Source organism: Neoarthrinium moseri (genome assembly GCF_022829205.1).
Source record: "Neoarthrinium moseri strain CBS 164.80 chromosome Unknown scaffold42_Wmoseri_CBS_16480, whole genome shotgun sequence".
NCBI lineage: Eukaryota > Fungi > Ascomycota > Sordariomycetes > Amphisphaeriales > Apiosporaceae > Neoarthrinium > Neoarthrinium moseri.
Window position 1 is genome coordinate 101,143 of NW_026055156.1, and position 22,071 is coordinate 123,213.

The 22,071-nt window shown below is 54.1% G+C and overlaps 5 protein-coding genes across 5 annotated transcripts; 3 read left to right on the forward strand and 2 right to left on the reverse strand.

Moving 5' to 3' along the window:
• Window positions 1-2,152: 2,152 nt before the first annotated feature.
• JN550_009317 (uncharacterized protein) lies at window positions 2,153-7,138 on the forward strand (the record flags this gene model as incomplete). The annotated part of the gene is made up of 8 exons (XM_049321376.1): window positions 2,153-2,728; window positions 2,793-2,843; window positions 2,917-3,078; window positions 3,157-3,285; window positions 3,443-3,671; window positions 3,741-3,826; window positions 3,898-6,732; window positions 6,833-7,138. 8 exons carry the CDS (start codon window positions 2,153-2,155, stop codon window positions 7,136-7,138), a joined length of 4,374 nt encoding a protein of 1,457 aa, XP_049168674.1.
• A 1,792-nt stretch (window positions 7,139-8,930) lies between these two features.
• JN550_009318 (uncharacterized protein) lies at window positions 8,931-10,226 on the forward strand (the record flags this gene model as incomplete). Its single annotated transcript, XM_049321377.1, has 1 exon — window positions 8,931-10,226. One exon carries the CDS (start codon window positions 8,931-8,933, stop codon window positions 10,224-10,226), a length of 1,296 nt encoding a protein of 431 aa, XP_049168675.1.
• Window positions 10,227-10,986: 760 nt separating this feature from the next.
• On the reverse strand, window positions 10,987-12,418 carry JN550_009319 (uncharacterized protein; the record flags this gene model as incomplete). Its single annotated transcript, XM_049321378.1, has 2 exons — window positions 10,987-11,874; window positions 11,957-12,418. The coding sequence occupies 2 exons, from the start codon at window positions 12,416-12,418 to the stop codon at window positions 10,987-10,989; spliced, it is 1,350 nt and encodes a 449-aa protein (XP_049168676.1).
• A 1,278-nt stretch (window positions 12,419-13,696) lies between these two features.
• Window positions 13,697-14,947, forward strand: JN550_009320 (uncharacterized protein; the record flags this gene model as incomplete). The annotated part of the gene is made up of 2 exons (XM_049321379.1): window positions 13,697-14,188; window positions 14,285-14,947. 2 exons carry the CDS (start codon window positions 13,697-13,699, stop codon window positions 14,945-14,947), a joined length of 1,155 nt encoding a protein of 384 aa, XP_049168677.1.
• Window positions 14,948-16,409: 1,462 nt separating this feature from the next.
• JN550_009321 (uncharacterized protein) lies at window positions 16,410-20,124 on the reverse strand (the record flags this gene model as incomplete). The annotated part of the gene is made up of 4 exons (XM_049321380.1): window positions 16,410-16,835; window positions 16,900-18,947; window positions 18,998-19,691; window positions 19,768-20,124. The coding sequence occupies 4 exons, from the start codon at window positions 20,122-20,124 to the stop codon at window positions 16,410-16,412; spliced, it is 3,525 nt and encodes a 1,174-aa protein (XP_049168678.1).
• Between the last annotated feature and the right edge of the window lie 1,947 nt (window positions 20,125-22,071).

Genomic DNA, 22,071 nt, shown 5'->3' on the forward strand with positions numbered 1-22,071 from the left:
ATAAAGGCCTAAAAGTATAATAAGTGAAGGGGTGTATTGAGAAGAGAGTATGTGTGCAATGTCAAGCTAATTGCCGGAGTGACTTTACGAAGTGGGATGGAAGGTAACTCAAGATCAACACTAATAGAGTTGATTCTTACTTAGTAATAGATGTTATATCAGGTGAACATTGAAAAGTAACAGATATTCCAAGCTAAAGTGCACAAGTCACTAAAACATTAAAGACCGCACTCTCCGGTTATGTAATTAAACCGGTAGACTCGTGTAATTAAATTGCGTATTAGATATTACCTGCTCGGTTAGTCACCTAGTAATCTTTAAGTCGGTGTTAATAATTAAGTCTTGTTAGTGTTTGAGCCCGTCATTATTTTTGATATTATACATCTAATAGGTTACAAGCATTCACGAGGTTGAAGAGGAAGGATACAGTGAAGGTTAGGGACACTTCATGACAGTTCGCGAGCTCGCCTACGACAAAAGTCCAAGGTATGTGTTAGTGGATTCATCTCTTTCTACAGTAGCCAACGCAAGAAGATATCAGGAGAATGCAATGGAGTGCCCTGTTTTGGAAAGAGTTAGCTGAAGTCGTATATTGAAAAGACCAACTCCGAGGTGGTCAGGCACAACTTCAAGAAATTGATAACTCACGCTATAATAACAGGCATTACCCAGCTCAAGAAGACGCCTAGGCTGGCCGCACTGCGCATCTTTTCTTCTTCTTCACAGGCTCCACGCGGCCTACCTCCGCACTCATGGCTGACTCCATTAACTGCCAGGATAACGGCAATAGGCACAGCGCCGCAAATAAGAATTGTGAGGAGCGAGAGAAATGCCAAATAGCCCTCTGTACAGCGCCGCGTCCGCCGCTTTGAATCTGCCAACCCAGTCACATCCGGCACATCAACTAAGATGACCCAGATAGCCTACAGTCTTCAACGTTAGTAATACAATGCCTTTTCTGATCATTTTATTAGGGGAAAATACAGCGATGAAGGCGCCTGCCATGGCGCGCCCGTACCCATATCTCGCTGACACGTAGATAGCGACGACGATTGTAGCGACAGCAAGCGCAACCGAGATCAGCCGAAGAGCCAGCTGTACGATGGCCCATGGGGCGGGAAACCGGGAACGCGCCATGGAGAGATGCTTCAAAGGAAATCTCAAAACACAGGATTCTGAGAATTCGCAGTCCTGCGGCACGGTTCTATTTTGTGGGACTCTTCATGTCTATATTTGGACACTGGTCATAATACGCATACGCGACGGCGAAGAGCACGTGGTGGAATGATTGGCTTGGGATAGCTAATACTTACCCCTGTACTCCGTAACAGCAAGTCAAACGAGGTGCTGTGCCACAACTGGGGTCAATACTAATATAACACGAGCTTGCCACTTGATATGGGACCTCCAGTAGCCCAGAAGACCCCTGATTATTGTAAACTTCATATAGGGACCTATTCGACAAGGTAGAACATATTTTCGGGTGCAATTAAAATAGTACACTTCGGTCAATAGCATCCTCGACTCATCATTTGAGATTGGATTCAAATTTGGACTCAAGAGATTCCACCACTAGAGCTCAATGAAAATCCAAATAGCAACTATCCGGAGTATGCGTTCACATTTCGTAGCACTGTCGTGAGTCAGAAGTTGTAACGCGTGGTCTTTTGCAGCAAGATGCCAAGGCCATCATCCGGTCGTGCAATCCTAAAATGGCCCCGAGGTTCCAACCCATATGTTACCCTTGCAAACTTGGCAGACCTCAGTTTATCGGCTGGTGAGCCCCAAAATAAATTCAACGAAGCCAACTTCGTTTCAGTGGCGCATATAATCAGGTGATCATTTAGGCTGAAGTGCTGCGCGTTCGGAAGAGTTCCTTTATCGAGCATACTATTGTTGCTGGCTGCAGTTGTTCTGCTTCGATATCCCCTATCGGCAACCTCGTGAGATTAATCGACTCACTCTGCCCGCGGGTTGGTTCTAATTGGGTTCCTTTCCCCTTGCGTATTGTGTGGAGGAAAATGAGAGGTGTCTCGGCTTCATTAATAAATATGGCAGTTTGAAGATCTGTAATGTCAATTCACTGGCAGAGCCTTGTAGCCTGAAGACGATGCAGAAGTTTTGCTGCGAAACGGGATCACATTTTCTCATCATGTTCCTCAAAATCTTGACCCTATTAGTTCTTATTTCGGCATGTTCTGCCTTAGCCGCAAGACCAGATATCGAATCATCCCACTATTCAGTTCGTGGAACGAAGCTCAGCGTTGAACAGATTGCGGCCAGAGATGATGGTGCCCCCGAGCTCATCTTAATTCAACGCCAAACCAACTCAACAGATGATGGTGACAAGCCAACCCTACTGGGTAATGCCACAATCTCAGACATCGACAAGGCGCGTGCACTTGTGGCTGAAGCCATAAAACAAGCAACCGAACATAACAAGGCCAGGCTTGCTAAGCCTATGCGCAATCGGTATACGGTTGATCCAAGTACCAAGCACGGCAAACGTCAAAATGAAGACGTAGCGCCTCTCTTTAACATCACTGATGCTATTCGTGCTGCTGCTGCGCTTGTTGCTGAAGCTGATGCATATGAGGACGTGAAGAACGGTACTGCTGTAGATAAAACGATTATCGAAGCCAAGCGCCAGAACACCGGGAACTGGTGGATGGGCAACCTGGCACACTCTGGTGGATGGCCATGGGGCAGTAATCCAAGCAACTTCAAGGTGAGCTCTTTCTTTCTTGGATAAAACTCAGTCTTAGTCATTGGGGCTGATCTTCTCTGCAAAGGTGTTCCGCAATGTCAAAACCGACTATGGTGCTGCAGGTGATGGTGTGACTGTAAGCGGTTCAAATCCCCTCCACTGCCTTCCGAGAGTGGAGGCAACAGAAAAATCCACTCAGAAGTCTTTAGGATGATACCCAAGCCATCATCAATGCCGTCAAGGATGCCAAGGCCTGTGGGCCGGGCTGCTATAGCTCCACCACTAAGGGTGCTATCATCTACTTCCCACCCGGGACATATTTGATCAGCAGCACCATTGAGACATATTATGGCACTCAGTTTGTTGGTGATGTAAGTAGACCGTCAAGATGCTTCTTCTTATGCTAGTTTTGGACGCTGTACGTTAGTTAGTCACTTAATTGTTTTCAGGCTGTCAACCGACCTATCATCAAGGCTTCAGCATCCTTTGTCAGCTTGGGTGTCATTAGCACTAATCATTATGTCGAGAATGGAGGCACTGGTTCGGATGGGAATGCCAAGCAATGGTATATCAACACGGTACGGATTTTCAGTCACCTTGTTATTCGTTATGTGGATGTCTGCCATGCAAAAAGGCTCTCCTAGGGCGGCAATGAAATTTTTTCTTTTTCTCTTCCGATGCTTGCTCATTTCCTCGAGCCCAATCCCTGGCCATTGCGACTTACGAGGCATCAAGGCAAACTTCTATAGGCAGATCAGAAATTTTGTCATCGACATTCGGGCCGTTGACCAGAATGCATATGTCGCTGCCCTACATTACCAAGTAGCGCAAGCCACGAGTCTGCAATTCGTTGATTTCATCTGCACACAATCCTCCACAACAACACAGCAAGCCATATATGCGGAGAACGGTAGCGGAGGGTTTATGAGTGACCTCACCTTCACTGGAGGTGCTTTTGGTATCTGTGAGTCGATTTATCTCTTGATTTGAACATTACATTCAACAGGTTACACACTGATCTTTTTGTTTTTAGACGGCGGAAACCAGCAGTTTACCAGTCAGAGATTGAGATTCAACAATTTTAGGACAGCAGTTCAACTTATTTGGGACTGGGGCTGGGTACGTGGCACATTAGGCTCCTTGAATCATGACCTTGAGGTAGTCAGGGCCAGGCTGACAACTACACACAGGTTTGGAAGAGCATCCGTGTTGAGAACTGCGGCACTGCGTTTAGGCTGATGGGCGAAAACGGTGTACACAACACGGGCTCTTTCATGCTGGTGGACTCCACGATCAAGGCTGTTACGACAGCCATCTTCACGTTCCCATACACCGGTACAACAGGCGACGCAACTACAGGCATTACGCTTGATAACGTTAAGTTTGATGGCGTTACTAATGGGGTCTGGGATGGTTCCAAGTCCTATCTGGCAGGATCAACAACATCCATTGACACCTGGGTACAAGGTCGTGTGTACTCTGGCACTACTCAGAACAATGCCTTATCGGTGCCATTCTCGACGCCTCGCGACAAGACACTTACGGGCGGTAACCCAGACAATCTACCCAAAGCACCATTCTTCGAGAAGGCAAAGCCGCAGTATTTAAACGTAGGCTCGGGATCCTTTATTCACATGCGAAGCGCTTGCAAGGGAGATGGTAAGTCGGACGACACTGCATGTTTTCAGAGAGTACTCAATTCTGCCGGCTCGTCTGTTGTGTATGTAGACGCTGGAACGTACATGATCAGCGACACCATCTCCGTTCCCAAAGATATCAATATTGTCGGAGAGGCGTGGTCACAAATCGCAGCCTTCGGAACCGCCTTTGGGGATGTTAAAAAGCCCAAACCCTTGCTACGTGTTGGCGAGCCTGGCGAAATCGGGAATGTCGAGATGCAGGACTTAATTTTCACAAGCAAAGGCAATACTCCGGGCCTGACCTTCGTTGAATGGAACGTCCGGGCTGAGTCCGCCGGTTCTGCAGGCATGTGGGATTGTCATGTCCGCGTGGGAGGCGCCAAGGGTACGGACCTGGAATCATCAAACTGCCCTGCCAAAACATCGGGAACCAACACAGGTTGCAGTGCTGGCAGCATGATGATGCATATCACTAGTCAGGCATCGGGCTACTTTGAAAACGTTTGGCTTTGGGTGGCTGACCACAATATTGATGATCCGGACTGGGACAACGACAACAACTTCATGACACAGTGTTCCGTCTACGTCGGTCGTGGTCTGCTCGTGGAGAGCACCAACCCAGTTTGGCTCTACGGAACAGCAAGCGAACATGCTGTTATATATCAATATCAGTTCAGCAAAGCTCGCCATGTCTACGCCTCGATGATTCAGACTGAATCGCCTTACTACCAGCCGAATCCAGCACCACCGGCTCCCGTGAAAGATTCGGTGGGTGTCTTTAACAATGATCCCGATTATGTCTGCAGTGGAGCCAACCCTGTGGGCTGTGATGCGTCGTGGGCCCTGAGGATTCTAGAGAGTAGTAGCGTCACCATTCATGGAGCTGGATTATACTCGTGGTTCTCCACTTATACGCAAGCCTGCGTTGATACCATGGACTGCCAGGATAGTCTTATCCAATTTAGGAAAAACACTGGAAACGTCGTTTTGCACAACCTGGTCACGATTGGATCCGTTAACATGATAGAATCAGACGGTTCTTTTATCAGAGCCAAGGATAACCTGGCTGTTGACTTTCATCCATACTGGAGCCAAATCGCCGCTTATGATGCACGCCAGGTTTCGCCTGGTATCTGCCAAGAAGTGGATGACAAAACATGGATTAACCCAGACATACCACAAGGAGATTGGGACACATTGCGTATTATGGAGGACGAGGAGCAGCTTGTTTACTTCACGATTGTGAACGGTTGCCCCTACGACTTCGTTTTCACAGGAGGCAATGATTGGCAGCTGGAAAATGATTGGAGCAAGGACTTCATCACTATTCCAGCTGGTGAGTCGGCGCAGTTCCTTGTAGAAATGGAATTTATGACCCCGAGCGATAAACCATCTGACACGGCTGGAGAGGCTTACTACCGCATTGCGACGACAGATAAGACATGGCATGTTACCGCAGACTGGGTCGATGACAAAGATATGGTACGCAATAGAATAGCTTATGATGGTCTATCTACCAAAAACGTGGCAAAGGGGAACATAATCGATCTCGACTGGCCAAGCCTCGACTATGACCGCGGCCTCACAAACCAGTGGGTGCTCACAGGCTCCGAACAGTACGGCTACTGGTCCTCGACAAACCCTCCTGTAGCCTGGATGAAATCCATTCTGCCAATCATTGGTGACCGCATGCTGAAACACGTCTGCATTCCAGGCTCTCATGATGCAGGGATGAGCAAGATTGACGGACATACTGGCGCTGGCACGGCTTCAAACACACAAACGCAGGTGCTCGATATCTATGGACAGCTGTTGAAGGGGTCTCGTTGGTTCGATGTCCGACCTTGCTTGGGCAACGGTGGTGCGCAACATTTGTGTCACTACTCCACAGTCGCTGGCGTCAGTCAAGGAGGCAATGGTATCAAGGTTGATGAGGCCATCGATATGGTTAATCACTTTATGCGCGACCACCCCGGTGAGCTGGTGATCCTGGACCTGAACAATGATTGCGGGTACGACACTGACGCCGGATCATTGGATTACCCACGTCTTACGGCCGATCAGTGGGCACCGATCTGGAAGAAGTTCCGCGACAATATTGAAAACCCTTGCAAGAGGTATACGGACATTGACCCCGATTTGACCAGCATCACTATGAATGACTACATCGGCGACGGGGTTGGCTGTGTGTTGACACTTGCTCGAAGCATTCCAGGCGTATCAACTAGCGAGGCTGATCCTGCAAAGGGCTTCTACCACAGTAACTCGTTCCCCAGAATCGGCGATTTCTCCTCGACTGACGACATGCGAACGCTGGCGGAGGACCAAGTTGCCAAGATGACCATGAATCGAGCCATCAAGGGTGATGGGGCTGCTGGCAACCATGTAAGACTTCATTCCTCTTTTCTAGGACTTTCCTGTTTGTGAGAGCTCTGCAGTTCTCTGGAGATAGCGAATCACTGAACTGACCGTGTTGATGAAACAGGACTCCTTTTTTGTCCTTCATTGGGAAACTACTATCTCATTCGACACACTCGACATACCGATTGCGGCCCTGGCAGCTCAGGCGCAGAGTTCGCTTTTCTGGTACGCATATCACATGTTCACGCCCTACTCATACCCCAGCGTATTATACGTGGATATGTTAGGCGCGCCATTTCGTTTGGGCCTGGGGTGGACCCAGGAAGAGTACTTGGCTAAGTGCCAAGGACATTTGGTTGCCATGGCCATGGCAGTAAATCTGTACATTGCTGGAGAGAACTGCAACATTGGAGGTAACAAAATACACTAAGGATATATCGCTTCTTGAACTTTTATTACCGACTATTTCCCCCCCCTCCTCTATGGGTTGTTTTTCACCTACGCATCTACGGCCACATACTTTTCTCTTTTCAAGACAACTCTAGCCGTTCTGGAAGGTCTCAAGGGATGCTGCGTGGAGGTGAGATGAAAACTCAGCTCAAGTCCTGATAGGTAGCCCACCATGGCTGGAGCTTGGCCGTGCCTGATTGTTCGCGTTCGGCTGCAAGGAGTTAGGTATTTGCTGCGAACTGTCGTGGTTGAATGCAATTACCGGCTTCAAGATTGAGCACTCAAAAAGGAGTAAACACATGATTTCACCCGTACTGCTTACTCTATTCAAACATATCATTAATACTAACTTCATTATATTATACCTTTATAAGTGAGCTACAACGACGACCTCCGCGCCTTCTGCGATTAATGCGTCTTCCAAACAGCAAGTTCCCCCACTGTACTTGGTGTCTTTTGAACATTACAACCTCGAAGGTAAGGCGCTTTCAAACAGCTTGCATCTGGTAAACAGTGAATTTTGACTGATAGAAAGAAGGAGTTGCACTGGATACCTTCAGTCTGAAAACTCTCGACGGGAGCATCGGCCACAATGCGTTCCTCAACAGTTCTCTCAGCTGTGTTCAGCTCGGCAAATTCATAACCGTTAAGAAGCCTGAGCTTTCGTACGAAACAACCAAATGATCGACCGCCCTCCATAGGCTGAGAAAATCATCTCTGGAATCAGTAATAAACGTGAAAGTTTCTACGCCAACGTAGTCTTAACTACATAGGGGACGGCATCACCAGGAACGGTAACCAAAATAGTGGCTATGTGCTGCAGACAGGTTTCTGAGTGGATCCTTTGCGTGAAGGTCTCACCTGAACCACGGCTTGCGGTCTTCTGTTGTTTGCCGCTGATATCAATGGTTCTCTAGAAGGGGAAATACAATACTCTCAGGTCTTTTTTATCAGAGTCGCAGGATTCACGTCAATGATCAGGTCTAATAGACTAATGAATAGAGTAAGATGGGAAGGAAATATGAGCAAGCATTGGTATAACTGATGATGCGTCCTCCGAAGCACGAGATGTTAGAGTCGAGAGTAGCTGACCGCCCACTCTTCCTATGATGGCGTCAAATTTGTGCCAAGGGGTCCGACCGTCAATTACTCTTCAATGTCCACCAGACAAGAAGAGAATGCTAGGATCGGGCAGTTTCCACCGGCTATGAGAACTGCCTGAGAGCGCCTGGGAACCCGTTGATTGTTCGAGGCCGTCCGGAACATCGCTATCATAGACGCATCTGCAGCTGGGAGAATAAATATCCGTGTATCACACTACCGATCAAGCTTTGGCAACAGAAGATAAAGCCATGCACGAGCTTAAGGCCCTGAGTATGCTTATTATAGCCAGACTCAATCCCTGGCGGCGGCTGGGGGTTCCACAGTCCCACAGACCCCACCTTTTCGCTAGTTCCCGAAGATCTGGGCCACTGACAACCCGAACCCCGCCACCGATGTGCGCCTTAGGCTCATCTCACTCCGGTCGGCCAACCACATCCCTGATCTTGAACCTCAACCTGTACAACGCAGCCTGCGCCGAATCTGGCCATCACAAATATCTGATCGCGAAACCGCCATCACATCCAACCTCTACGGCTGCACATTCTCGCGGACATTTCCTAGAACGGAGCGCACTTGCATACTGCAGTATTACTTGAGCAGTTCACTGTGCGCGCTGAGGACATCTCACCAGGGAGGCTATAAGGAGGATTCGCCGTGGGAAGTCGAGCATGCCGGGGCTCACCAACGGCGCCGGCGTGCCCCAGACGCCGGTTCCGGTCCCCGTCCCGAGCGTGCTTCAGGCGCAAGCGCAGGCACAAGCACAGTCTCAGTCTCAGTCACAGTCACAGCCGCCTCCGCCCAATGCGGCATCAGGGACAGGCAGCGCACCGATAGCGGCGACGGGCGGGAGTGGTAGACCACCGGGCCCTGGCGTCGCACTGTCCTCAACACCCCAGCCAGTGTCCCAGCCAGCGCCGGCGCCAGCAAGTGTGCCGACGCCTGCCATAGCGAGGCCCTCGATAGAGACGCCAGCCCCGGCACCATCTCCAGCTCCGGCTCCGGCTCCGGCCCCGGCCCCAACTGTCGCATCAGTTCCTGCTCCCATAGCTCCCGCCGCAGCTCCGGTTCCAGTTCCGGTCCCAATCCCTGCTCCAGTACCTGTCTCCAATGCTGCCCAGAAACCCAGTCTTCCACCACCCCGGGTTCCAGCCTCGCCTCCCCCTCCGCCGGAAGTGGAAGCGATCACGCCGCCGCTGGGTCCCGTGCGCTTCGGCACGAGCAAGACCTACACGCACAAGCACCACCCGGCGCAGCCGCCCGTCGTGGAGCCCCCGCCGCCCGAGGCCATAGACTGGGATGACAACCCGGACGTCATTGCGCTCAAGTCGGCCATCTCGATGCTGCAGATGCAGAGCGCCAAGGCCAAGCGCGACATGGTCGGCCTGCGCCGGGCCAAGGACGCGGCCCTCGAGGACCCGCGGGCCTTCCTGGAGGATCTCGCAAGCGGCAACGTCAGGATGGGCGGTGGCGCTGGCAGCGGTGTAGCGCTCGGGGGCGGTGCCGAAGAGGACGACGACGACGATGACGACTCTTCGTCCGAGGAGGAAGACGGCGCAGATCAGCACGGGACCGCGGGCGACACCCAGGCACAAGGCAAGAAGGAAAAGAAGAAGAAGGGCACTGCGGCGGTGAAGAGCGAGCCGGATCCTATGAGCCTGGATAGCGGGCCGACGCGGCGGGAGCCCAAGCCCTGGAGCAGCCTGCCGGCGGCGCAGAACATCGTGCGCATGCCGCCCATCAACTGGAGCCAGTACGCCGTGGTGGGCGAGTCGCTGGACCGGCTGCACAGCGAGCAGGTGCGGCGGCCGACGCAGGGGACCCCGGCGACCGTCGGGCCCGGCGGGCAGTTCGTTTTCCAGGGCAGCGGGCGCCAGGAGGAGGTCCGCGGTATCGCGGCGCCCTTCAGCCCGCTGAAGGACAGGATAGACAAGCGGAAACCCAAGCCGACGAACCGCCAGGGATGAAAGGATTTTTTTTTTGGAGGTTTTCAGGCTGTGGGCCTGGAAGAGCTCTCCGCGGGTTTACGAGGGGGTTGAGGAAGGAGTGACGACTGTATGAATGACACGAGTGTATGGGATGTGATATGCGAACGCAGGGGTGTCGACGACCTATATGCCATGGATCCGGTCGTCCTAGGCTACCAGGAATTGGTCGTTTATATATGTACGCAGCAGACCCAAGAGGAGGCAATGCTAGATAGAAGGACGAAATCACATCAGTGTATGGTGCATACAAATCACTTCGAGGCTCTGCGCATACAGAAATAGAAGGCATGATGGCGTGATCTCGTAAAACTGAGGGTCCTGCAGCAGACTGCTAGTGACTAACTACACATCGCGGAAGAGGTATCAAACCATGAACAAAAAAATCTAAAGCAAAGCCAAACTCCAGGCTCAACGCGATACCAGCGTTCCTTTTTACTAACACGAAGCCACTCATGCCTTATCTCATACCCACGAGAAGGGTCGTGGTTAGAGATTGTATGCTGCCAGCCCTGGGATGCCACAATGAACCTAAACGCCAAAGTCTCGCCATCCGAGAAATACAGAAGGACGAAGGATTCCATGGCTCTCGGGAGGCGGAAAATAGACAAGCAAATACGCTATTAAACAACAAATGGGGAAGTAAGACGCCATACCGTACACTGGCTCAGTCGCACGAGTTGTCATGAAATCAGACCGCGGGCTCAGGGGGTGGGTGTCACGCACGGGCTTGGGATCATTCCTAGCAGTCCTCCGTGCTCTGCTGGACGGATCGGCGGAGGCGTCGATTGTAAGTCTTCCGATCGTCCGCGGAGCCCCAGAACAGCTTGTGTGCCTCTGGGTTTGTCAGAGTTCTAGGGTCGTAAGGCGGCTGCTCCTCTTCCAGAGAGTCGATGATGGCGTCAATGTGCTTCTTAACGTCATCTCGGCGGCTCGCATTGGGAAAGTAGCAGGGCGACCCGTCGGCGGCGATCCTGTGGTGGAAGATGCGGGTGTGGAACTTGACCCGTGGCTGCTCCTCAGGGAACCGTGGGCTGAAGCGGAGGGTAATCCTGAATAGGCCACCGTCGAGGTTCGTCATGGGCCGCCCGAAGTAGGTGAGGTTCCAGACGAAGGGGTTGCCGTTCTCCAATTCAATGTGGTGAGACACATCGCTCCTCTTGTAAGACTCCCTGATCTGCTCGAATTGGCGGGCGAGATTGACAGCCACGGTTCCCTCCTTGTGCTTCGCCGTCAGACCCTCGGCTGCCCATGATTCTCCCTCAGCGTCGAGCGCAGCCTTAATCTTGTGCAGTCTCCGCTCCAGCTCGGTATAGTTGAATTTGCCCTCCATGGTATTGCTACTACCCTCAAAGGGCATGCGGGCGAAGGGCTGGCCGTCCTTGACATCCGCCTTGGCCTTTTGTATAGTCTCTAGATAGGAATCGTAGTACCAAAGAAACCGCTGCTTGACGAGGTCCTTGAACGGCTCCCAAGGCACAGAAGACTCGTCTATATCATCGTCGTCAAAATCCAGGTCGTACTCCTCTCTCTCGGCGGCGGTGCGCGTCGGAGCCTGGATGCCGCTGGTAATCCCTAGATACTCCTCCAGCCGCTGAATTATAGAAACGCGCAGAGTCTCGTGATGGATCTATTTGCGCAATGAGTCAGTGCGAACTCATACATGGACGGGACCGAAACCACTGCGTGCTCCTCGAGCATGACCTGCTCACCTTGGCCACATAATCCTTCATATTCTTCTTATCCGAAGGCTCGTTGGCATCCTCAAAACCAGGCTCGTTCTCGTAAGGGTTGCCGGACATGAGACTCTGTATCGACAAGAGAATGGACTCGAGGCCCTGGGCAGCCGACCACTCCTCCCCACGCTCGCCGCGCCACGTGCCCAGGATGGACAGGCACACCTTGCCGTTGGCGTAGATGTTGGGGTTGAACCTGCAGCGGCCGCCATTCGTCGTGGTGGCGGTCACGGACGGGCTCTTCCGGGGGTAGTCTTTGTTAAACTTGACGGCGAACTCGAAGAAGCCAAACTCGTAGGGGGACTCGTGGGGGCCGATTATGAGGGCCCTGACGTTGCGGACATCGCGATCCCTGAAGGCGACGGCGAGCGACAGGTCCGAATTTCTCTGGAGATCGCTGATCTCTTTCGTGATCCGGATGATGCTCTGGTCCGCCATGGTCAACCCGAGCGCAGAGCCCAATGGTTGGGTGCCGGTCTTGAAACGAAGCCGGCGGGGTGCGAGGCCGAAGCTTCACTTTAAGCTTGAGGTGACGCGATGCGATGCGACTGCGGGGTTGCAGGTCAAGACGGATCGCCTACGTTTCTTCCAGCCTTGGTTGCGCGATCTTGGGAATGAAGGAGAAGAAGAGGAGACAGGAAACCTGGACTTGTCGAATTACGAGCTGGAACCCGTCGGGATTGGGAGAGGATGCGACAGGAGCGGTCCTTGCTGGGAGGCTTGAAGGTTATTTGCGGCCTGACAGCTGAAGCGGGTGAGGGGTCCAGGTGGATGTTGGCAGTCGAGTTACGTATTGCGACGACCCTATATGCACGCCGTTTGTCCTGGCTGGTCGCTCTCTCTTTCTGGGCGAAGTGGGGTGTGAGATTCCAAGTCCCCAAGTCAGACATGTGCCTCAGTTGGACACAGCATGACGATGGATTCTTTGTGAGCGAACGGACGGCCTTGCCGATTGGACGCCCCGTCGTCGAGAGGCATCCCGAGCCCTGCAGACAGGACTCGAAAGTTGGGTGCCCGATTGTCCCAGCAAAACCCGTTGCTCGACTGTGTACAATGGGTGAGTCTTGTTCACTTCTGAGAGCGACCCTCAGGTCCAGCCGTTGGTCCCTGATCCCAGTGATCCCAGCAATCCCAGTACGGGGACTGCGCTTTCTACATGAGGTGACGTGCATAAGTAGCATACTATGTATGCAGCCTGCACGAGAAGCCACCTCCGCAGGGAACCAATCCCAACTTGGCGAATGGACACAGGCAGTCCAGGCCATCTTCTGGCGACCGGAGTAGAGTGTCCTTTGGAGCGTTCGGCGACAGTACTGCTTTCGCAAATGTGCCAGGTACTTGCCTTATCCCTCTATAACTACCAGGCAGGTATCGAGTATAACTGACAGATGCCCCGCCTCTCAGGACCGCGCGAGACCGCGAACTAACACCCGGACACCCCTGGGCCCAGGCGGGAGCGGATCCCTACGCTAAACAATAAGCTGAGATACCCCTGTTGGCGAGAGAGCCTACTCCCTATCCCGGGGGTAATTGAGCCTAGAAAAAAATGGGCACTTTTCCCGAAGCTCCTGGGCCGGCGCCGTGACCCCCCAGACCGCACACGTACAACACCAGTTGAACGGCCGGCTTCTATCGTTGCGGTCCCGGAAGCAAAAGAAAAGGAGGCACCCGACAAGTCCAATTGAGCGCCCCCCCCGTCACAGACTTCCTCCTACCATGGCCTCCGAGAAACCCCAGAAGGCCTCCCTGGGCCGCGTCCTCGTCATCGGCGGCTGCGGCTTCCTGGGCCACCACGTCGTCAACCTGGTGCTGCAGCACTGGGACACGACGGCCGTGTCCGTCATTGACCTGCGCTGCCAGCGCAACCGCCGCCCGGCGTCCGACGGCGTCGAGTACGTCGAGGCCGACATCACCGACGCCGATAACCTGACCAAGGTCCTCGGCCGCCTGCGCCCCGACGTCGTCATCCACACCGCCAGCCCCCAGGCCCAGGGCAGCGGCGCCGTGAGCAATGAGCTGTTCCGCAAGGTCAACGTCGACGGCACGCGCGCCGTCGTCACCGCCTGCCAGCAGAGCGCCGTCAAGGCTCTCGTCTTCACCAGCAGCGCCAGCATCATGAGCGACAACAAGACCGACCTCATCAACGCCAACGAGACGTGGCCCGTCATCAGGGGGAAGAACCAGAGCGAGTACTACTCGGAGACAAAGGTACGCGCACCAAGAGAGAGAGGGGTAGGGGGGTGGGGGACTTAAAACAAAGTTGCCCACTCGATTTCCCCTATATATAAAACATCGCAAGCATAGGCTAACCAGTCGGCTCCCCGCCTCCGTGTACAGGCCGCCGCCGAAGAACTAGTGCTCGCCGCCAACCGCACGGGCGACTCGAATCTCCTGACGGCCTCGATCCGGCCCTCGGGCATCTTCGGCGAGGGCGACGTGCAGGCCGTGTACCACCTGGTCAACATCTACGAGCAGGGGCGGACGGGGGTGCAGGTGGGGCCCAACACCAACATCTTCGAGTTCACGTACGTGGAGAACGTGGCGCACGCGCACCTGCTGGCGGCGCGCGCGCTGCTGCTGACGGCGCAGGCGTCGACGGTGCCGCTGGACCACGAGCGCGTCGACGGCGAGGCCTTCCTCATCACCAACGGGCAGCCCATCTACTTCTGGGACTTTGCGCGCGCCATCTGGCGCGCCGCCGGCAGCGACAAGGGCACCGCCCACGTCTGGGAGATGCCGCGCGAGGTCGGCATGCTGCTGGGCTGGCTGAGCGAGGTCGCCTTCGGCCTCGTGCGCAAGCCCCCGACCTTCACCCGCCAGCGCATCGTCTACAGCTGCATGACACGCTACTACGACATCTCCAAGGCCCGCCGCCGCCTCGGCTACGTGCCCCTCATCACCCTGTCCGAGGGCGTCCGGAGGGCCGTGCAGTGGACGCTGGACCGCAAGGCCGAGGAGAAGAAGTAGTAGATGCTCGAGAGGCTCGGGAAGAGATGAGGGAGAAAGGAAGACAGAAGGGTGGAAGGGATTGGGATATGGGCAAAGAAGCTTGTCCGCCATCAATTTGCATGGGGAAAAGGGGCATCTTCGGTTTTGGGTTCATGTGTATATATGTATTGAAGTAATTATAATGCCCGTCTTCCTACCTAACGTAGGCCGCGGTCAGTCCACAGCCGAGGTGGATGGATCCAACGATGTAAAGTTCTCTGCAATTATGGCAGATACAAATGAGAGATGAAGTCGACATTGAAATTTGAGATGCCTCCAATCAACAACGCCCGAGTGTCAAGAGGTGCTTGCTACAGTCCGATCTTTTCAATGCGGATTGAGAGGAGTGCCCAAGATGATGGCCGCATTGGGGCGGTACAGATGGCATTTGTTGTTCTACGTTTTAAGGCACGGGACAAGTGGCGCACAAGTCTTCATGGCGCCAGGAAGAGGGATCACATGGCAAGCTAGAGGAACGGCGTCTTCGTTGTCTTCGTTGTCTGCCATCCTACGTAGGCATTTGTCTGGCTTTGTCTTAGTTGCTCTCTATAGCGGGCTCTGCTCACTATGTACATGAGGTGTTCTATTTCCTACACCTATGAGGTTGCATGCTCAAGCCCTAGCTCTGGCTCAGGATGGCATCTAGACAAGTTGCAGCAGCGAACCGAGAGGAGGACATGGCCAGGGGCGCGATCGACACTTGTAGCTTGTTTTGATCATTGAAGAGGCACGCCATCGAGCCTGACCCATGGTGCTAGCAACCCTTTCCCTTTTTCTATATCTCCGCCCTTTTTCTTGAGTTTCCTCTGTGGGGTGTCGTGCAGCCCCTATTCCCCAAGTGTCGAACGACCCCAAAATGGCCAAAATGACCAAAATGACCAGAGAAAGAATCCATGATCAGTCTTTCAGTCCAGAATCTGTAAATAAGAACGCGGTGTCATGTCCCCTACCAACAATCGGGTCCTGGTTCGGAAGAAAGTACCGAATCCCCCCCAAACACGCTTCACGAAGGGGACGGACGCGGTGGGTATATCCGCACTACTCCAAGCTTTGCACACCAAAGAAGGAGAAAAGGGAAAAGAAGACGAAAGTGAAAAAAACCAGTGTCTCTGAATGATCAAGCCGCTGAGCTAGAAACGAAGAACGCACAAGAGTTACACTGGGCGGTGTCGGAGGCTCGCTCTGAAAGAATTTTCGTCAATTGAAGTTTCGTGAGTGCCCCTGGCAAAAACCATCGATCCTTTTGAAGAAGGGAAGTAAATTCGGAACGCCGGCCGCAAATGCTGTCTACACCAGTTCATGCTATGTCGTAAATGAGCCATCGTGCCTCAATTCGGCGGGGAATCCACCATGCTCGCGAATGTATTCCAAAGGGGCGTCGCCGTTGAAGCGGCCCAGTCGTGAACAAAAAATCTGTATATACCAGAGAAACACAGTGCGCTCAGCTAGTCCCGGTGGGAACAGAGCTATTCTGTCTGCCCCAGCCTGAATTTCGCCACTCCCGGCGCTGGCCGTTCTCCCCTGTTTGAGGTGCGTTTTCTGCATCATGCTGGTTGCTATAGGGGGATGGGCCATGGTCAGGGTTTCGCCACTTTTGGGGAGGTGTTCCAGGGTTTGTTGGGTAAGGCATCGCCGGCTCACCAACCGGACGAACACTTCGCTCTTGGTGCCAAGCCCCTGGATCCGTGTCCACTCGGGTCGCCATTGGCCGCGAGTTATCCTGCCTATTGATGAACTCGGTATCGTATTGCCTCGGGCCGCTAGCAGAGCGTTCGCCAATACGCTTCAAGATCTCCTTGGTTGTAATCTCCCCACTACCGGTAAATAAGGAAGTGTCGCTTGCAATGTCCATGAGCTCGTCCGGCACCTATAGGCTAGTTAGTATGAAGCATGGTTGGGCTTGGGCGGGTCGTCGGGTATGTTGCACTCACCATACACATCTCCTCGTTGAACTGGATGAGTTCTTCCACACACGACACAGCAGTCATGGGTTCGTCCGAGAAGCTGGGACTGGTCTGGGCGCAGTATAGAATGTTCGGTGCCATGACACGAGCCAGGTTATGTACGTCCATCCTTGAGCCGGTGTCTTCGTCCACCTGGTGGAAAGTTGCCACCCATTTCAAGAAACTAAACAGTACCTCCAGTGTATCACGCTGAGTCTTCGGAAGCAGACAGCAGGTCAGATGCAAGCAGTGCCGTCTCTTGTCATTGTCTTTGATCTTGGTCGCCGCGATCCAGAGCCGGTAGAGCTTCTGAGTCATTAGTGGGTCCGGAAGTTCTCGTAGATATCGTTTTAAGAGGGCCGCTAGCTGATGGGGCGTTTCGTCGTTCCATCTGATAGCATCACAGCCGTCTCTGTCCACTGCCGCGACTTGTTCGGTCAGCTTCTTGATGTTGCCGTTCTTCCGGAAGACTCCTTCCACCGAGAGATCCTTGTTCTTCAGGGCAGTGATTGTGTCTTCGATCATGGCAGGTATCCGTAAAGCGCCGGGGCCAACTCCGTCAGTGGAATCTGCACCGTCTCTTTCAATGATGACCTCCAATGGGACACCAAAGACGCCCTTCTTCTTGATATTCTTGCGGTTGTCCTTCCCCCCAAAGGCTTTGCCAAATTTGTTCCAGAATGTCGGCTTTCGTGCCTCGATTAACGAGAGTAGCTCTTCGATCGTGAAGTCGGACTCCAACAGCGGTTGCATAGTCAGAACAGCAACGTGCCGGACAATGAAGTATTCAAGCCCGGAGAGTTCCGAGAAGAATTTGCGCCCAACCCTCTGAGGGGACATTTCTTGCTGCAGCTTAAGATCGTCGCCTGCCCGCCCATCAGATTGTGACCGCTGGTGGCCTGCACCAATCGCTGGATGTGTGGCCGGCGACCGGAACAGCTCCTGGCGGGATTGTCTGTTGTAAGCGCCTGGCTGTTTCTCCTTGGCCTGCTCAGCGGCAACAATTCGTGGGATGTCATCAAGCGTCAGAGCATCTTGGTGCCCGAAATACTGCTCCGTGGAACCTCCAAGACCAGGCTCACGATCCTCATCAATCTGCATGTCCTGGCTCATGAGACCGCCGTTATCGGGCCCGATAGAACCAGGTCGACCTCCACGGGCGTCGGGCCCGTCCATTATCCTCGACGACCGAGCCTTCCTAAGGCTAGAAGACAGATGTTTGTCTAGACGGGTGCTTCTTAACCTGCGCACATCGTTGAGAGTGCTCTCATAGGACGACTCTCTTTGATGCCTATCTGACTGCTCACCAGCGTACGACTTTGAACGAGATTCTGCCGTCAACATCGGAACACCCCTGCCGGGTGCAAGTTGATTTCCGTCTTGGGACTCGTAACCGTTCGCATCACCGCCCAGTGACTGAGCCAGGGCGCCGTTCTTCTGTAGTTGACTCAAGAGTCTTGCTAGCGCAACTTTGAGGAGGAATATATACTGTTGAAGCTTGGAGATGCGCTCGAACGGCTTGCCCATCTGCCCATACTGCCGCGCACAGGATGTACAGAAAATCCTGAGATCGCGCTGCAGTTGTGCCTCGCTCAGGTCTCCTCCAAGTGGTTTGTCACACTGGACGCACGATACACATGCAGTGTGCCATCTCTTGTCCTCATTCAAGGCACAACCATCTTCAATAGGTTTGCGACACAAGGTGCACTGGTCCGAGTCGTTAGCAGAGAGCCTCGACATGCCCACGGTGACCTGGAGCATGGTATCCTCGGTTTTAGCGGTTTCGATGACGCCGAGATCGTCCAGGAACTGGTAGAGCTCCTCCTGGGTGTTGTGCTCCTTTTCTGCTTTCAGCGCACCTTGCAAGCAGATCCTGATGAGAAGCTTAAGGTAGTGGGCAAGACCTGTGACCAATGACAACAATTCCTGGGTTACCCCCAATTGTCTGACGCCACCCTCCTGCGTTTTAGAGAGGAGGGAAAAGAACGAGACAATCTTTTTGCAGAGAAGTTTAGATTCGCGGCCGTAGGATAAACCTGAACTCAAAATGTTAGTACTGCGAATGACACTGGGAGAGCCCACATACCCTTCATGTCGAGGCGCCTCAACGCATCGTCCAGCTTGTCTGCCGACTGGAAAAGGATGTCCACATGCAGAATGAACTTCTTGGCCGTCAGGATCCCATCGATGAAGGCGCCGTTGCTCACGTGCAACAGCATGTCTGAGATGCAGGCCGCGGAAGACTCCTCAAACGCCGAGAGAACACTCCAGATCCTGTAGACCTTTTCCTCCATCTTCTCCTCTGCCGTCTTGACGAGCTCCCGGCCTTCCTCATCCAGCTCGGCCGGTGGAACCTCGGTTTCCTCTGACTGCGTGAGACGGACATTCCAGAATTTATGAATCATATAGCACTCCGGGTGCCAATGCTGGTTCTGGCCATTGCGAAATATTTCGACGAACTGCTTGAGGATCGCCGTGTGGCAGCCGTTGCACCTCTGGGCAAACTGTGTCGAGTAATGGTAGCGGCAGTAGACGTGGCTATCGTGCTCATAGTAGCTATCTTGAGCCCCGAAAACCGTCGAGCAAAGCGAGCATGTGAAATGGTCAACGTGGTATTTTCGGTCGAGAGCGGTGATGTATGACCCTCTCAGAGCGCCTCCGCACTGGTAGCAAAGAAGACCCAGTCGTCTGAAGTAGTCGGTCTCGCAGAGAGGGTACTGGCCTCCGCCCTCTTCATCCTCGGCGGGGAAGAACTTGGATGCCACTATAGAGCCGCAGTCCTACGAAGCAGAGATACGTGTGAGCTCGGCGCAATGCCAGCATCAGTAGGGGAAAGACGGGACCAGGAGGGCTCACCTTGCACTTGAAGCAGTCGAGATGGAAAGTGCCGTCCAGAGCGCGCACAAACTGGCCGGTCAAGGGCTCGCCGCACTTGTGACAAGTCCGGAGCTGGCCACTGGCGGTGCGCCCGCGCCCTCTCGAGCGGTTCCGTTCGCTGCTCTTCCGGGGGTTGCTGTTGGTGCTCAGGGCGGGCGAAGCCTCTCGCTGTGGCGGCCGAGCAGGCGGGGGATAGGCTCCGTTCTGGTAGGCCGGGCTGGGCGTCATGTTTGGTCGGTCGCGATCGAGCTGGTATGCTCCGTCGTTGATGGAGCCGGGGAGGGAGTGGCCGTGGGCAGGGTCCCCTCCCAGACCGCCTCCGTAATCTGGGCCCATCGTGGAGAGGGATTTCGGGCCCTCGAGGATTCCACAATGGGTGTTCTGCAATGGGCCTGATCCAGCGTCGGCGGTGGGATTGACGGAAGACAGATTTGGCGTCTGGGCTACGGCAGGACGGTGGTTGCGTGCTGTCCCACGTCAGATCTGGGCATTGGGCGGCGAGCTGGCTTGGGATGTTCCCAGGGGGGGACGGGCGGCGGGTGGCGCGTGCAACGATGGGTCGGGCGTCACGAAATTGAGCAGTGACGGCGTCGTGCAGCGAGGGCGGGTAAGTGTGAGAGATGACAAAAATAGACGGCGTGTCGAGTGATTGGGCTGATGGCTGGCAGCGAGGGCGAGAGTCGCGGGCAAGTTGGTCGACCCCCTCTAAAGCGTAAGGCGTCAGGTCGAGTGGGAGTGAGAGTGGGCGGTGGTGGTGGTGGTGGTGACCGACCGGCAGGCCAGGCTCTGAGTGCCGTTGGTGGACGCGGGCGGCGGGTGGATCTCTGCGATGGAGTCCTGGTGAGGTCGGGTTGTGCTGGCTGGTCCAAGGGAGGGGGGTAAAGAACGCTGAGCCTCAGGCGGCGGCTAACAAGCTGCGCTGCGGGCGACCGGTCCGGCGAGCAAGCGGTGCGGTGCGATGCGATGCGATGCGAGTGTGGGAGGTGGGAGGTGGGATGTGAGATGTGAGGTATCCGCAGGCCCAAGATCGGGCTCGAGGTCGAAGTCCAAGTCCAAGTCCAAGTCCAAGTCGAGGTTGCGCGCGGCGGCAGGTGTTCTCCTGGTGGCACGCCGTATGCTGTGCGCCTGGGGGGTGAAATTGGACGATGGTGGATGGGTAAGTTGGGCACGGCACGGCATGAAGCGACTAGAGCCCCGCGCAAGTCTAGGAGCAGCCCACGAGGATGGGATGGGTTGGGATGGAAGGGATGGGATGTCGTTGGGTGTAGCGGAGGCTTGGACGGGTCCAGGGGGAGAGGGGGGGCGCGGGCTGCCTGGCTGCTCGCTCCTTGCCGAGTTGAGGCACGCTAATGAGGGGACCCAGGGGCTTCCAGGGCCCGGGGGGTTCAGGTCAAGGTCAGCTCTCCCGCTGTCCAACACTGGAATTAGGTCACCTTTGGGCTGGGTTGGCAAGGCAGAGAGTATCCGATGTGCTTTAACTCAACGTTAACTGGGCGGGCAGGACAGGGGACAACTCCCTCCGGTGCACTTCAGACTCTACCTAGGTACCTACCAAGCAGGTAGCCTCCCAAGAAGCGCTCGACGATTCGCCTGGAGTCCAATCTTGCGGAACAGGGACAACATCCAATGCAATTGTTATAACTTGTTCACTAGTGCATCAACACTGCACTCTTGTCTCGACCGCTGCCGACTAACTCGGAGCCCGCAGCGAATTAAGTGAGGGCTCAAGTTGCTACTCCAACTGCCTACCTAAGTATATTGAATGGGCCCACGGTCAACACCGAGCTTGGCTGTATTGTGGTAGACTGCCCCTGGACGGCACCAAGCGGGTTTATGTAATGACGCGCCGAAATGCCCCAAATCGCGGGTGTTGCGCCCTGGTTCCAAGGTTTAGTTCGTCGCATCACAATTTACTCACATACGGGCCCCAGAGTCGAGATCCAAGTCGATGTACAAATTAACAAATAGTTGCAGTTGGCTTACACTCGTATCTGCAAGTGTCCAAAGGACCAAAGGACCAAATGGGGGCCAACAATACGCCTGGCTTTCTAGTCCGATCTCTTGTATGCTTTTTTCTCCATCCATGGATGTTGCCAGTGTGTACCCCGTAGGCGCTGCGGGTTGGACGTGCCAGAATCCGGGTCGAAAAGACTGAAACGTGCGCATCCAGATCCCATCCCAAGAACGCGAAAGGTGCACTCAGATTGGGATCATCACGTGCAACGTCAGGATCCGTCATTTTTAAACCCCTTCAAGAGCGTACTGCGCGCCAAGCCAACGAGA